The sequence below is a fragment of the Chiloscyllium plagiosum genome, chromosome 27 (genome assembly GCF_004010195.1).
Source record: "Chiloscyllium plagiosum isolate BGI_BamShark_2017 chromosome 27, ASM401019v2, whole genome shotgun sequence".
NCBI classification, from domain to species: domain Eukaryota; kingdom Metazoa; phylum Chordata; class Chondrichthyes; order Orectolobiformes; family Hemiscylliidae; genus Chiloscyllium; species Chiloscyllium plagiosum.
Window position 1 is genome coordinate 8,840,488 of NC_057736.1, and position 17,628 is coordinate 8,858,115.

At 40.4% G+C, this 17,628-nt stretch overlaps 1 protein-coding gene across 1 annotated transcript in view; it reads left to right on the forward strand.

The window, feature by feature from the left end:
• LOC122563513 (receptor-type tyrosine-protein phosphatase U-like) overlaps positions 1–17,628 on the forward strand; it is a 330,644-nt gene that overhangs the window by 194,585 nt on the left and 118,431 nt on the right. The window contains exon 15 of the mRNA XM_043717332.1: positions 14,617–14,816. Within this exon, the coding sequence (XP_043573267.1) occupies positions 14,617–14,816 (200 nt within the window). The remainder of the gene's footprint in view (positions 1–14,616; positions 14,817–17,628) is intronic.

Below are 17,628 nucleotides of genomic sequence, written 5' to 3' on the forward strand. Positions count from 1 at the left end.
GCCCATTGCCCCCTTCCCCAGGTTGGCAACCTTCCTCTCTGTAAGTGCTGGCACACACATTATTTTGTCGACAGTACATCAAGATCTGGTTTAACATTTTGTATCAATTCTGCTGGTACATTCCATCCTTGGACATTTCATTAACTTGTATCATTTTGTATAGCCCAAGCATTTCGGTTATCTCAGCTTTTTGCTGAAAACATAATTTTTAAAAAGAACTTATTTGCTATAATAATTACACACCAAAGTTAGAATTTAATTAACCACAATTATACACTGAAAAGTAGTGTTACTCTTCCCTAAATACCTGCAGAGTTAATAAGTTCTCTTGCTGTACCCCTTTTCTGTATGTTTTTTTTATATCTGCAAAAACAACACTTTTCCCCATTTCTAACAATGTTTATCTTAGCCACTCTTTCATTTTATATATTTGTACAAATATTTGCTGTCTGTTTTGATATTCTGAGTTTCATAATCCATTTTACCTTTCTTTATACGTGTTTTGTGGCTTTCTGTTGCCATTTGAAGATTTCGGAATCCCCTAGTTTCCCACTAATAGAACATAGAACATAGAACAGTACAGCACAGAACAGGCCCTTCAGCCCACGATGTTGTGCCGACCATTGATCCTCATGTGAGGTAAACCTAATTTATGCATTCTCAAATTTCTGTGACCGTATGCATGTCCAGCAGTCTCTTAAATATCCCCAATAACCTCGCTTCCACAACTGCTGCTGGCAATGCATTCCATGCTCCCACAACTTTCTGCGTAAAGAACCCGCCTCTGACATCCCCTCTATACTTTCTGCCAAACAGCTTAAAACTATGACCCCTCATGTTAACAATTTCTGCCCCGGGAAAAAGTTTCTGGCTATCAACTCTATCTATGCCTCTCATTATCTTGTACACCTCAATTAGGTCCCCTCTCTTCCTTTTTTCCAATGAAAAAAGTCCGAGCTCAGTCAATCCCTCTTCGTAAGAAAAGCCCTCCATTCCAGGCAGCATCCTGGTAAATCTCCTCTGAACCCTTTCCAAACCATCCACATCTTTCCTATAATAGGGTGATCAGAACTGGACACAGTATTCCAAGTGCGGTCTAACCAAAGCTTTATAGGGCTGCAACAAGACCTCAAGGCTCTTAAACTCAATCCCCCTGTTAATGAAAGCCAAAACAACCCTGTCCACCAGGGTGGCAATTTTATGTACCTGCACACCATGATCCCGCTGTTCCTCCACACTGCCAAGAATCCTGTCTTTAATCCTGTACTCAACTGTCAAGTTCGACCTTCCAAAATGCATCACCTTGCATTTATCCATGTTGAACTCCATCTGCCACCTCTCAGCCCATCTCTGCATCCTGTCAATGTCACGCTGCAGCCTACAACAGTCCTCTATACTGTCAACGACACCTCCAACCTTTGTGTCGTCTGCAAACTTACTAACTCATCCTTCAATCTCCTCATCCAAGTCATTAATAAAAATTACAAAGAGTAGAGGCCCAAGAACAGAGCCCTGTGGAACACCACTCACCACTGACTTCCAGGCAGAATATTTTCCTTCCACTACCACTCTCTGTCTTCTGTCGACCAGCCAATTCTGTATCCAGACAGCTAAATTTCCCTGTATCCCATTCCTCCTGACCTTCTGAATGAGCCTACCATGGGGAACCTGATCAAATGCCTTACTGAAGTCCATATACATAACATCCACCGCTCGACCCTCATCAACTTGTCCGGTAACATCCTCAAAGAACTCAATAAGATTTGTGAGGCATGACCTGCCCCTCACAAAGCCGTGCTGACCTGCCTTTAATCAAGCCATGCTCTTCCAGATGATCATAAATCCTATCCCTCAGAATCCTTTCTAACACCTTGCAGACGACAGACGTGACTGACTGGTCTGTAATTGCTGGGGATTTCCCTATTTCCTTTCTTGAAGAGAGGAATTACATTTGCCTCCCTCCAGTATGACTCTGGTGGAAGCAATCACATTTCTAACTTCCCAAAGCAGCCGAGGACAAATCTGCTCTGGCCCTGGTGACTTGTTAATCTTAATGTTTGTCAACGTTTTCAACACATCAGCTTCCTCAATCTCTATCTGTTCCAGCATGCTTACCTGCTCCTCAATGGTTTCATTCACTACAAGGTCCTTTTCTTTAGTAAAGACAGAAGCAAAAAACTCATTTAGGGCTTCCCTTACCTCCTCAGACTCCACAAACAAGAGGATAACAAGAGTAGAGGCCCAAGAACAGAGCCCTGATCGGCCCTACTGTTTCTTTGATCATTCTCTTATTCCTCACATACGTGTAAAATGCCTTTGGATTCTCCCTAATCCTTCCTGCCAAGCCTTTTTCGTGACCCCTCCTGGCTCTCCTCAGACCGTTTTTGAGCTCCTTCCTCGCCTGCCTGTAATCCTCTAGAGCTGAGCAAGATCCTTTCTTCCTCCACCTTACGTAAGCTGCCTTCTTTCTTTTGACGAGAAACTCCTCCGCTCTCGTCATCCAAGGTTCCTTTATCTACCCCTTCTTGCCTGTCTCAAAGGAACACATTTGTGCATCACTTGCAACAACTGTTCCTTAAACAGTCTCCACATCTCTATAGTGCCCTTTCCATGGAACAATTGCTCCCAGTCCATGCTTCCCAACGCACGCCTGATAGTAGCATAAATTCCTTTTACCCAATTAAATATCCTCCCATTGTGCCTGCTGCTCTCCTTCTCCATAGCTATGTAGAATGTGAGGCAGTTGTGGTCACTATCACCAAAATGCTCTCCCACCGCAAGATCTGACACCTGCCCTGGCTCGTTGCTGAGCACCAAATCCAAAATGGCCTCTCCCCTCGTCGGCCTGTCAATGTACTGAGTTAGGAAACCCTCCTGAACACACCTTACAAAAACAGCTCCTTCCAAACCATCTGCTCGAAGGAAGTTCCAATCAATATTGGGAAAGTTAAAGTCACCCATTACAACAACCCTACTCCATTCACACTTTTCCAAAATCTGCCGACGTATGATTTCTTTAATCTCTCTACTGCTATTGGGGGACCTGTAGTAAACCCCTAATGAGGTGACTGCTCCCTTGCTGTTCCTAATTTCCACCCATACTGACTCAGTAGGCAGACCCTCCTCGACAATGGAAGCTTCTGTAGCTGTGATACCCTCTCTGATTAGCAGTGCTACACCCCCTCCTCTTTTTCCCCCCTCCCTATTCTTTTTAAATGCTCTAAACCCTGGAACATCCAGCAACCATTCCTGCCCCTGAGAAACCCACGCCTCTGTTATGGCCACAACATCATAGCACCAGGTACTGATTCATGCTCTAAGCTCATCGCTTTTATTCCTGATACTCCTTGCATTAAAGCAAACACACTTTAACCGATCCCTTGGTTCTTTCCCAGGAAATTTCCACTGGCTGCGCTACCTCTTGCTATTTCCTCATCTCCATCACCTCTCACCTCCGGTATATAGCTCGGGTTCCCAGCCCCTGCCATACTACTTTAAACCTCCTGAACAACTCATGCAAACCTTCCACCCAGGACATTGGTCCTTTTTCCAGTTCAGGTGCAACCCGTCCTTCATGTACAGGTCCCACCTTCCCCAGAAGGCATCCCAATTATCTACATATCTGAAGCCCTCCCTCCTACACCAGCTGCGCAGCCACGTGTTAAGCTGCACCCGCTCCCTGTTCCTCGCCTCGCTATCTCGTGGCACCGGTGGTAAACCCGGTAGTAATCTTTGCCACTTTGTATGCATTAGCTTTCAATTTGATACCCTCCTTTACTTCATCAGTTATCCATAGCTGATTATCCCTTTTCCTAAAGTTTTTCCTTTTCACTGGTATACAAATGCTAAACATTAATTAATGAAGTGTTGTTGCCAATGCCAAAGTTGCTGCCAAAGCAGTCAATTCCACCTGTGCATGTCGAGTATTATGCAACAAAGACAACCAAATCAAATTAGCCTCCCTGCCACCATGTTCACAACACAGTAAAACTAAAAAATTTAAACTCTCTAAAATTGGCCCTCATGGTTCCTAACCAGGCTTTTTGAGTAACCAGTCCCAGTCTCACTGAATAATTGATACTAAATACCAAGTTCATAGCTTAAACAAGAGACTTAACAATTTATTAATAATACAGTAACTTTAAATGAGCAAAGTTAAATAACAAATTAATACAATTAACGTCTATTATTTAAACCCAGTAATTTCTGTTTTCAGCCCCATTCACACAAAAGACAGACAGACAAACATAGTAAGTGTTATGAAATTGTGCAGCGTACTCATGAAGTGGAAGGCAGGAAGCTAGAACTTGATTGTAAAAATGATAGCAGGAAAGAGTGTGTGATCCCTTTAAGAGGTAAAGTGCTTTCTAAGTTTAGAGATTTATACAGAAGAATGTGGCTATAAGCAGCTTCAGATTACAGACAGTTCTGAAATCGAAACATGTATCAGTTGGCTGTTGATTGGAAATCTTAGGCTTGTTTTGATGACTTGGCAACCAGCTTGACTCAGCCAGTTAATTTAAACCAAGCACTTAAAAGCTTGGTTTGAAAGCCAATTGAATTTAAATTTGATGGTTTTTACAATCTCTGACTAATGTTATGGGAAGGAAATTGGTATGTCATCGATAATATATAAGCAGAAGGTTTTTGAAATTTCGTGTCAGAGCAAATGCACCATCTGAGGAATAAATACTTAGCTCTCACACAAAACCTGTAAAAGTAAGTTCTGCAAAAAAATGCGCCATAAAAAGGTGCCAAGACACTTTTAGCTAAGAGTCCCCACAAGAAATTACAGAGAAAGCATCCCTAGCAGCACGATCAGCAGAATAAAGGCTGGAGAAACAGCGGAGAAGGCAGAGCATTCCAGAAGACACATTCTGTGTGAACTTTGAGAGACTAAATGTTAATATATTGTTTTCTTATTATTTGGATTTATATAAGTGGGATCTGTATTTATTGTAACAGCATACCAGTAAAAGTATTCAGTTAGGGAATAGTTAGTAGTTGGGGGGAAATTGTTCGATTACTTAGTAATTCTGTTACTTTGTTCACGGTTAGGATTAAATAAATAAATTGTTACTTGTTACTTATAAAGTGAGCATCAGGGATTCTTTTCATTTAACCACTCGTTTAGTAGATTAAAAGGACAAAGCAAGCTTATCTGGGTGTTTCGGGATTAATTACGAGAAGGGAACTCATCACAACAGATTGGGGCCAGTGTTTCAGTTTAGTTATCAGAGGGATTCAATCTTTGCCCCCTTGTAGCATAAGAAATAAATGAAAATAAAAAGAAAGAAACATCAAAATAAACCAGATTATTTAAACAGCAAATACATTGTTTTAGAGGTAAATAGGATTGTCTTTTGATTGATTTTCTGAATGCATCAATCAATGCCTTTTCTAGTGCACTCTGAGGAATGTTCAATAAAGCTTGTAACTTAGTTTCTACTCCCTGAACTTCCAATAGCCTAATAATGGGATAATGATAATGCCAGTGGGCTTTCAGCATTAACAGCCAAACTCCTTTTCTCAGAATCCCCCAGTGCAAAACAGTTCAAGATATTTTGGTTGCTCCCTTTGTTTGACAACCATGTTCTCTCCCAGCTTGGCTGGCACCAATTCTGAGGTACTGATCTCATTAATGATCAAACGTTAACTATCTGATTAAGCACACTGCCAATTGAGAGTCTAAGAGTCTACTAAGTTGTTTGATCAAGCAGCAATTAACTTCTAGGCCTGACCTATAAAGCAAATAACAGCTTGTATGTTCTCTTTTTAAAAACGAGCCACTGCGCACAGTCCAAAGATCATTTTTGGCTCTCAGCTCTCAGCAAACTGAAACAACAAACAATAAAATTAAAATAATGAAAAATCAGCAAGGTTTTCAAGATTAGATATCATACCAATGTGGTGGAGCCTTCTGATCATCAACCGCTCCTCTCATCATTGTCCTCCCTCTAGACTGTCCTGTTCAATGCTATCCTCATCATTAATCCCCTTGACAGCTGTCCAATGGCTACCTTTTTCATCAACAGTGCCCCAAATGAACATTTATATACTCACTTCAATGTCCATAATTTCAAGGAGCATTGAAAAGGTGGTATCAATGTTTAAAGATCGTGATTATAGCTTATTGTCAAGAATGTCCTCATGCTTGGAATAAAGGAATTTCTTTGTTATTGTTTGCCAGTAGGAACTTGCCTTATGCGTCCACATGCTCTGTCATTTTGAACGATAGACAGACTTGAGATGAGAGAATGTCTTAAATTAATCAAAGAAAATAATTACGAACCAACTTTCAGAAACTTAACTTCCGATCTATTATCGGAGGTTTCCAAGAGAAACTAATCAAATTATGCTGTTGGTGAAAAGCTTTTGGAAACTATTTTTTTTGTAAACAATAAAAATTCAAACAGTGAGAAAAGGCCAAATCTTGGAGTTTTGTTGTTGGAGGCAAAATGTTAGTCTGTTGCCTATTTCTGGAAGAACTATTAAAGAATTTACTGGACCTTATCAAATCAGAACTAAGCTAAATTATGTGAATTATACAATTATTACTCCAAACAGGGGTAACATCTCAAGTGCATCATGTTAATTTATTCAAGTGGCACTATGACAGGGAGGATAGTCAGAATGGAAGTTTATTTACAATGAAGAATGCAATAGAGAGTAAAATAAAAATATCAGAATTATGGGAAATTAATCATAAATTGGAAATTCAAACATTGGCCCTGCAGTGATCAGATTAGAAAATATTGAAGTACTTAAAGTGTTAGATTTCAAAATTATGCTATCTTGTAAAAAAAAACTACGAGAGTGAAGTACAACTGTTTTTACAAGCTTACAAATCAAATTGTATAAATTGTCTAGGAGAACCGTCTTTGGCTTTACATGATGTTCATGTAGGGGATGCATCCATAAAACAATACAATTACAGATTCAATCCAGAGAAGTTAGCTCAAGTGATTGAAGAGATCAAGTTTCTGGTGGACAATAATATTATTCATGTTGTGCACTAAGTCATTGAATCTGGAGCTCTCCTCTTGTGATGGATCATACTGTAATCACAAGGGCAAATTCATATTTGATTCCATGATTAGGGGATTCTTTTGGGAGGATTGGACAAACATAATTTGTTTTAAAAATTGTTTTCTTAGAAGATATCGGCAAATTTTATGATGGTGGTACTATAAAGGTCACATTCCAGAATAATCTGGCCTGCTAGATCATTTTCTTTTTATTTCAGCTGTTGCAGTCACAGAAGGCTGTCACCAAATTTGCTTACGTAAAAGACTAAAATAAAAGCAAAACAAATCTAAATTTAGAACACAAGAAAAATCTTTTAAAATTCAGCAAAGCAAAGTTTCAGCCTAATCACCAACATTATTAACTTACAACAATTCAAATGCAGAGGAATTACACCTCTATGTCAAACTTTCATTTTCGCTTTAACTAATTCTCTTCAGTTTCTGCCCTATGAACATGCAGCCTTTTTACAAGAATACTCACAAAGCAGAAAGCTTAGCCTTTCTCAGCTTCTCATAAGCTGTGGATTTCTAATCATTGTTATGGATCAGACTAGACCCCCCTCAAAATATTTTAAGTAGGTAGGCTAGACCATAACTTTTTCTTATTTAAAAGTTGGATGTGAAGTGCCATGTTCCCAGATGTGATGAGACTGGTCAAACCACTCAAAGTTAAGCAGATCACAATTTATTTAAACACTGTCGTTAAAATACGAACAAAACAAAGAGGAATTTAGAATAAGAACTATTGGAAAACTCAGTCAAACAATAGACACAGTACGTATCACTAATTAACTGTTCCAATATATTAATATCCCATAAACATACCCTTTGGCAAAAAAAAACAAATTCATACACAGATTCACACATACAGTTTTCTTATTCAGGAGGAAAAAGACATCAAGAGAAGATTCAGAGAGAATAGCAGTGAAGCGACATTCGCTGAAGCTTCCAACTCTTTTGAGACCCCAATGACTTCTGCTTAAAACTAAACTTAAAAACTAAAGAAAACTAGAGAGCCTGATCTGTGAGAGCTGGCCACATCTGCACTGTTTCCATTGTTTCAACTTTAAAGAAAAACCCAAGACCTCACAAATTGTTTACATACTTATAGGTAGTGTGGCACCTCTATCTTATAACCTCTTTAAAAATAACAGGACAAAATAACTTCTTAAAGTCACAGCATCGTCACACCTCCCACTTAAAACAAATATCAGTGCACAAAGATGGCTTCATTTTTAAAACCATACTCTGTTAGTATACCACAAGACATTCATATTACATTGTTTCTAAGCATGCAAACATTCACTACTACAATCTATGTCGGTCCGTTTACTGCAGCCCCAGTAGCCTCAGTCTTTCTTCATCCAAGTCACGACAATGCATCGGCAGTTACATTTTCTCATCCTGCCACATGTATAATTTCAAATGGAATGGCTGCAAAACTAAGCTCCAACTAAACAGACTGGAATTTTTGTCCTTAAACTTCTCCAAAATATTTAATGGGTTCTGATTAGAATAATGTGGTGCTGGAAAAGCACAGCAGGTCAGACAACACCCGAGGAGCAATAGAGTTGATGTTTCGGGCATATTCATCAGGAATGTAGGGGGGAAGGAAGCTGAGAGATAAGTGAAGGTTGGGGTGGAGGTAGGTAAGCTGAGAAAGTGATAGGTAGATGCTGGTGAAGAGTTGATGGTGATAGGTTGAAGGGGAGGGTCAGAAGGAAGATAGACAGGTGGGACACTTCAAGAGGGCAGTGCCGAGGGAGGGTTGGATCTGGGATGAGGTGAGGAGAGGGGAGATGAGAAAACTGGTGAAGTCGACTTTGATACTGTGTGATTGGAGGGCACCAAGGCTTCCTCCAGTTGTCAGGTGGCTTGGATTTGGTGGTGGAGGAGGCCCAAGACCTGCATGTCCTTGGCGGAGTGAGAGGGGAAATTAAAGTGGTCAGCCATAGTGTGGTGGGGTTGTTTGGTGCATGTGTCCCAGAGATGTTCCCCTAAATGTTCTGCGAGTTGGAATCCTGTCTCCCCAATGTAGAAGAGATGACATCAAGAGTAATGGACACAGTAGATGAGATGTTTGAATGTGCAGGAAAATCTCTGCCGGATGTCGAAGGATGCTTTGGGGCCTTGGACAGAGCTGAGGGGGGAGGTGTGGATATAGGTTTTACACATCTCGCAACAGGAAGGGAAGGTGCCAGGAGTGGGGGGTGTGGACCTAACAAGGGAATCGTGGGAGAGATTTTCCTGCATTTCCAAACATCTCATCTACTGTGTCCATTGCTCTTAAAGTGGGTTTCTCTGCATTGGGGAGACAAGATGCCAACTCACAGTACGTTTCAAAGAACATCTCTGGGACACATGCACCAAACAGCCCCACCGCCCTCTGGCCGACTATTTTAACTCCCCCTCTCACTCCGCCAAGGACATGCAAGCCCTGGGCCTCCTCCACCACCAAATAAATTCAAACCACCCAGCGATTGGAAGAAGAACACCTCATCTTCCACCTTGGGACCTCCAAGCATATGGCATCAATGTCAACTTCACCGGTTTCCTTATTGCCCCGCCTCATCCCATATACAAATCTCCAACCTGGCACCACCCTCTTGAACTGTCCTACCTGTTCATCTTCCTTCCTGCCTATTCATGCCACCCTCCCAGTCAACCTATCACCATCATCCTACCTGCACCTACCTATTGCCTTCCCAGCTTACCTTCCCCCACCCCCAACTTCCTACTTATGTCTCAGCCTCCTTTCCTCCCCACATTCCTGATGAAGGGCTTAAGCCCGAAAAGTCAACTCTCCCGTTCCTCAGATGCTTCCTAACCTGCTGTACTTTTCCAGCACCACACTTTTCGACCATGATCTCCAGCAACTGCAGTCCTCAATTTCTCTCTATGATCAGGATATACAATTGTCTCAAATACATTACTGGCAATATAAATGTCAATACCGAGCTCAAGGTTTCATAGTCATACAGCACAGAAACAGATCCTTCGGTCCAACTAGTCCGTGCAGAACATAATCCCACACTAAACTAGCCCTACCTGCCTGCCTCTGGCCCATATCCCTTCATACCTTTCCTTTTTGTGTACTTATCCAAATGTCTTTTAAATGTTGTAATTATACCTACACCCTTGGTAAGTTGATTTCACATGCAAACCACCGCCTGTGTAAAAGATTTGCCCATGTCTTTTTAAAACTTTCTCCTCTAACCTTAAAATATGTCCCGTCGTCTTGAAATCCCCCATCCAAGAGAAAAGATAACTATGGCTAACTCTATCTGTACCATTCATTATTTTATAAACTTCTTTCAGGTCGTTTCTTAACCTGCTATAATCCAATGAAAAAACTCCCAGCCTATCCAGCCTTTCTTTATAACCTATACTTCCCATACCCAGCAACATCTTAGTAAATCTCTTCTGGACCCATATCAGATTAATAGTATCTTTCCAATAACTGGGCGACCAGAACTGGATACAATATTCCAGAAGAAGCCTCACCAATGTCCTATACAACCTCAACATGACTTCCCAATTACTAAACTCAAAGGACTGAGCAATGAAGGCAAGCGTACTAGATGCCTTTTTAACTACCCTGTCTGTATGTAATCCAAATTTCAAAGAATTATGTACCTAAACCCATAGGTCCCTCTGTTCTACAACATTACTCAGGGTCCTCCTCTGAATTATGTAAGCCCTACCCTTTTTCAGTTGCACCAAAATGCAATACTTCACATTTCTCCAAATTGAACTCCATCTGCCATTTTTCATCCCATTGACCTTAGAAAATCTTCTTCCTTGTTTACTGTGCCACAAATTTTGATGTCTTCTAGATTCTCTTCCAGATCATTTATGTAAATGACAAACAAATGAGGTCCCAGAACCAATCCCTGTGGAATACTGCTGATGGCAGGCCTCCTGTCCGGAAAGCAAACCTCCACCACCACTCCCTGCCATACACCAATTATGTATCCAACTGGCAAGCTCATCCTGACTCCCATGTTACCTAACTTTATTAATTAGTCTTGGAATTTTGTCAAAAGCTTTACTAAATTCCCAGTAAACAATGTCTTCTGGTCTGCCCATATCAATCTTTTTGGTAACTTCCTCAAAAACCCCAATCAAGATTGTGAGACAATTTACCTTGCACAAAATCATGCTGATTATTCCTAATCAGTTTTTGCTTCTCTAAATGTCCATAAATCCTATCTTTTATAATCACCTCCGACAATTTACCCACAACCGAAGTCAGACTCTCAATTTGATTCCAGCCTTGGGCGATTGTCTGTGTGGAGTTTGCATATTCTCCCCATGTCTGCATGGGTTTCCTCCAGGTGCCCCGGTTTCCTCCCACAATCCAGACGTGCAAGTTAGGTGAATTGGCCATGCTAAATTGCCCATAGTGTTCAGGGGTGTGTAGGTTAGATGCATTAGTCAGGGGAAATGTTGAGTAATAGGGTAGGAAAAAAGGTCTGGATGGGTTGCTCTTCGGAGGGTCGGTGTGGACTTGTTGGGCCAAAGGGCCTGTTTCCACGCTGTGGAGATTCTACGTAGGATTCTATGGTTCTATCTATAGCTCCCTGGCTTTTCCTTGCAACCTTTCTTAAACAAAGGTACAAAAGTAGCCACTCTCTGCCATCAGGTACCTCACCCCTAATTACAGATGATGTAAATATTTCTGCAGGGTGTCTTGCAATTTCTTCCCTTACTTTCCACAATGTTCTCGGATACATTAGATCAGGTCAAAGAAATTTATACGGCTTTATATTCTCTAAACCTCCCGAACCTCCTCTTCTGTAATGTGAACTGTTTTTAAAACAACAAAATTTATTTCTTTGTATTCTCTGCACTCCATTTGTTTCTCCACAGTAAAAACTGGCGTGAAATCTTCATTTAGTATCTCTCCCATCTCCTGAGGTTCAACTCAAAGATGACCTCCTTGATCTTTAAGCGGCCCTACCCTCTCTCTAGTTACCCTTCTCTATCATGGGCTATCTCTGTTGATTAGCATTCCATTTTCTGCAAAAATACTTAATAGATCTTTCTCATTGTCTTCTTGTAAGAGTAAAGCACCGACATTCACATCACTCGCATCAGAGCTACTTGAGTGGCTTTGCGTAATTATGAGTGGCTAACACTGGGGCAGTGGTTAACACAACTTTCAGGCTGTCAAATGCCTTCTAACAGTCTGTTATCCACTGAAATTATCTGAACTTGTTCAGTAAGTTAGTCAGTGGAGCACCTACACTGCTAAAATTCTAATAAAACCCATTCAATCTGAAGGATCATAGTACTATGCTCTTCATCAATGGTTCGGAGAATCCCCCATAACCTTTGTGTTCACATCCCATGGGCCATCTGTTCCCATCTGATAACACGGCCCAGGAATGTGACAAGTATTTTTGCAAACTCACTCTTACCCAGGTTGATCACCAAGCCTGTCCCCTGAAGTTAACTGAATAATTTCAATAGATGCTGCAAATGTTTCTTTCATGTGTGACTAAAAACCTCCAAGTCATTGATGTACACCACACAATTGGCGAATCTAGAAATGATTTTACTAATTAGTGTTTGAAATGTGGCTGGCATATTTTTCATTCGAAATGGCGATACTTTAATTGGTATAGTCCATTCGGAGTCAGAGAAGTCAAAATTGTCTTTGCTCTTTCAAATAAAGGTACCTGCAAATATCCTCTGAATAAGTCCAACTTATAAATTTAAGTTGCTTCGCCACCTTCTCAAAACAGTCTTTCAGATGAATGGACTCTCTGACTTCAAATAATGCTGATCTTGTTAATGTTGATCTTGCCTAGCACGCACCCTGTGCAGTGTAAACTGTATGCTTCTGTTCAAGGTTATTTTCATCCTATGATCTGTATTTTCTTGTTTACTATGATCTGCCTGTACTGCTCGTAAACAGTAGTTAGGTACACAAGGCAATAAATCAAATCAAATCAAATGTCAAACATGGAATAAGATCTGAATCAGACTTTGTAACTGCATTGACCTTGCCGTAGTCCACACATAATCATTGGGTACCTTCTGGTTTTGGCATCATTAGTGTAGGTGAGCTCCAGTCACTGCAACTCACTTTGATAATGTTGTCTTTCAGCATGCATTCAATGTCCTTTCAAACCTGTGCCAACTTTAGAGGGTTAAGTCTATGAGGATGTTGCTTAATTGGAACAACATTTCCTATATCCACGTCATGTGTAATTACATTAGTAATTCCCAGCTTATTCCCACATATCTCTGCATTTCCATGTGGCATTCTTATCAAATAATTCACCTCACTCAATTTCCTTTCAATTTGATAAGGCCCACAAAATCATACTGTTAAAGGTTCACCTATCACTGGAAGTAACACCAAAACTTTATTTACGAGCAAAGTTTTGAATTTTTGATTTCCTTCATGTGTGGTTTCATCACATACTATGTTACTTTCAAATGCTGTCTCACTAACCCAGCTGCTTTATTTAATCTTTCTCTAAAATTTGACACATACTCCAAATATGTGGTCTATGAATACTGACTCACCAATTTCTCAATAATTAATTTCAGTGGTCATCTCACCTTATGTCAAAAAGTTAATTCAAATGGGTCAAATTTAGTAGATGTATTTGGTGCATCCCTATTTGCAAAAAAAGTACAAATAGAATTCCTTAATCCCACTCCTCTGGATAGACTTCACCATAAGCCTTCAACATGGTCTTTAAAGTTTGATGCCATTGTTCTAATGCTCTCTGTGATTCTTCATGGTACACAGTCGATTCGAATTGTTTTACTCCGAAGCTATCCATAACTTTTCTGAATAATTTTAATGTAAAATTTGACTCTTGATCTGATTGTATCTCATTGGTAGTCCATATCTGGTGAAAAATTTGAGTAAGTCTCCTATAATCCTTTTAGCTGTGATATTGCATAACAGAATGGCCTCTGGAGATCTAGTGGACACATCATTATGGTCAACAAACACTGATTCCCATTTTTTTGTAGGGGTCCTAAACAATCAATTATGAAGTTCCTCAAATGCAGGAATTTGTATTAAAGCTGCTGGTTTTATCACTGCCACATGTATGACATGTCTCGCAAAATTCAACTGCATCCTCCAACTGGTCTTGTTTTTTTTCTCAATCATTTGATCAAACATGGTCTCTGATAATTGTACCTCAACCTCCTTATCATTATTCTTTCATTTCTCCTCCTGTTTCCACTTGTGGTTTTGTGATCTTGTTATCACAGAGTCAGGAAAAGTCCCAGTATATACTTCCTGTAATACCTCAGTTGCCTGATTTTCCACTGGTTTTTCAATCACAGTAGGCAGCAATCCCACCTGTGATCCAGCTATATTATTACCAAGGATAAATTGTATTCCTAGAGCTGAGAGTTTCTCCAGTATTCGTATCACCACTTCTCCACTTCTCACCGGATATTCCAACCTCAGTTTATGTAATGGAGCACTTCTCGTCTCACCAAGAATTCCACATATTAGCACTTCTTCTGGTAATAGTCCTTCTCACTTGGAAATCTTTTGAATCCTTGTGGTATTAACAATTCAGCCTTCTTTCCTTTGCTTTCTCCCCAGATTCTCCTAATGCTGAGCAGCACAATATGATGAATGAATCAATCAGCTTATCAGAAAACCTCTCTCAGAGACCTTGTCATCAAGCTGGCTTTCCTTATCAGACTCAGAAGCTGTACCGTGCAGTTCAAGTGGCTGACCTTCATGAACACATCAACCAAATGAAATCAGCTGAGGACTATGGCTTCAAGCAAGAGTATGAGGTGATGATAGAGAATATCAAATAGCCTGTGCATTTATTGCTGAGATTATTTCAGATCTCTTCGCATGTATAGAGTCATAGAGTCATAGAGATGTACAGCATTGAAACAGACCTTTCAGTCCAACCCAGCAATGCCGACCAGATATCCCAACCCAATATAGTCCCACCTGCCAGCACTCGGCCCATATCCCTCCAAACCCTTCCTATTCATATACCGATCCAAATGCCTCTTAAATGTTGCAATTGTACCAGCCTCCACCACATCCTCTGGCAGCTCATTCCATACACGTACCACCCTCTGCGTGAAAAAGTTGCTCCTTATGTCTCTTTTATATCTTTCCCCTCTCACCCTAAACCTATGCCCTCTAGTTCTGGACTTCCCGACCCCAGGGAAAAGACTTTGCTTATTTCTCCTATCTATGCCCCTCATAATTTTGTAAATCTCTATAAGGTCACTCCTCAGCCTACGACACTCCAGGGAAAAGAGTCCCTGCCTGTTCAGCCTCTTCCTGTAGCTCAGATCCTCCAACCCTGGCAACATCCTTGTAAATCTTTTCTGAACCCTTTCAAGTTTCACAACATCTTTCCGATAGGAAGGAGACCAGAATTGCATGCTATATTCCAACAGTGGCCATTGGCCCATCTGGTCCAGATCCTGTTGTAATCTGAGGTAACCCTCTTCGCTGTCCACTACACCTCCAATTTTGGTGTCATCTGCAAACTTACTAACTGTACCTCTTATGCTCTCATCCAAATCATTTCTGTAAATGACAAAAAGTAGAGGGCTCAGCACCGATCCTTGTGGCACTCCACTGGTCACAGGTCTCCAGCCTGAAAATCAACCCTCCACCACCACCCTCTGTCTTCTACCTTTGAGCCAGGTCTGTATCCAAATGGATAGTTCTCCCTGTATTCGGTGAGATCTAACCTTGCTAATCAATCTCCCATGGGGAACCTTGTTGAACGCCTTACTGAAGTCCATATAGATCACATCTACTGCTCTGCCCTCATCAATCTTCTAAAACATGAATTAAATATTTCTATTCAAAGAACTGAAAAAAAACTTGATTTTAGTAGCAGTCACTTGATTAATTTTGTGATGATCCCAAGATCTTTTTGTGACTGTCAGTTTTCAGTATTACTCCCAAAAAGAGACGAACAATATATTGCGAGACTATTAATGCATAATCCAGAGACTGCAGCAATGTTCTGGCCACCTGGGTTCAAATCTGCCTATGGCAGCTGGGGAGCTTTGAATTGAATAAAAATCTGGACTTAAGAGTCTAATGACGACCATGAAACCATAGTTGATTTTCAGAAAAACCCATCTAGCTCATTCATGTGGAAAAATTTCCATCAGGGAAGGACACTACTACCTTTACCTGATGTGGCTTATATGTGACTCCAGACCCACAGCAAAATGGTTTACTCTTAACTGCTTTCTGGGCAATTAGGGATGGCAATAAATTCTGGCCTAGCAAGTGATACCCTCATCCTGTCAATGAATGAATAAAAATGAAGTCTTTGCGCTTTATAATCTTGAGCTGTATCTACAATAACTGCATAAGGAATGTTAATTCTGACAACATTTTATATTTGTCAAAGTTAGGAATGACAGTCTGATGGTTAGAGGATAATTACTCATTACAGATATCCATATGTGACATCAAGACCTTCCTGGTTGGGTACTGCACAAAGTTAACTGACACTGCTCATACAATCTTTCTGCAGATTTCTAGTTGAATAACTTTGGTATAGGGGTAAACTTGGCGCCCTTAAGATGCAATCTCCCAAACTCTGGACCAGGAGGCCTGGGTCCAAGACCCATCTGCTCCAGAAGTGTGACATAACATTTTTGAAATGGTTAATTAAAAATACCTAAAAGGGCAAACTTATGAGAAGGGCTTGCTAGCTTGTATTCCCTTGCGTATAATATATTTGAGATGGTTAGGGTGACTACAAGATTTTATAGATAGATTCAAGCTATTTTCTTGGCTGGGGCAATCTTGAATTGGAGTGGGGATTGTTTTGAAGGGAAACATTGAATGGAGGGAGCCACATCTTCAAAATTAGAGGTAGAATGTTCATGGGTGATTTCACTAATCAAAAAGCCATTGAAATATTTTGGTGGCAAATTTCAAAACTGAGATTTTATTATACAAATATATTTAGGGTTATGGAACCAAAGTTAATACACAAATCAGTCATGAACCAGTGAGTGGTGGTACATGCCAAACGGGCTGATTGTCCTACTCTGTTTGTCATGTTTCTCTATCTCTATTTCTGTTGTCCTAAAGAGATATTAATTTCATTTATTTCTCACCCTTGTAGTTCCAAGTGATGTCATCCCTTTAATGCTAGCTTTACCCGCTGAACTGATGACGTGGAGGTGTTGGTGTTGGACTGGGCTGGACAAAGTTAAAAATCACACAACACCAGAGTACAATCCAACAGGTTTATTTGAAAGTACAAGCTTTCAGAGTGCTGCTCCTTTGTCAGATAGCTAGCTGACAAAGGAGCAACACTCTGAAAGCTTGTACTTTCAAATAAACCTGTTGGACTGTACCCTGGTATTGTGTGATTTTTAATTATGTCCACTGAACCGAGACTGCCTATTTTATCTGCAGCCAACAAGGCAAACATTCATACTGTGAAGCAGTCTGCTATTGAGAAATCTATTACAGTTCATGTAATTTTTTTACAACAAAACTACTGAATGTAACTGAATAATTGACCAGTTTCGCATCAGTATTAAAATTGTAACTACTCCAATAAGTGGAGTGCTCTGTTATACAAGTATTTTCTAGTCTGCT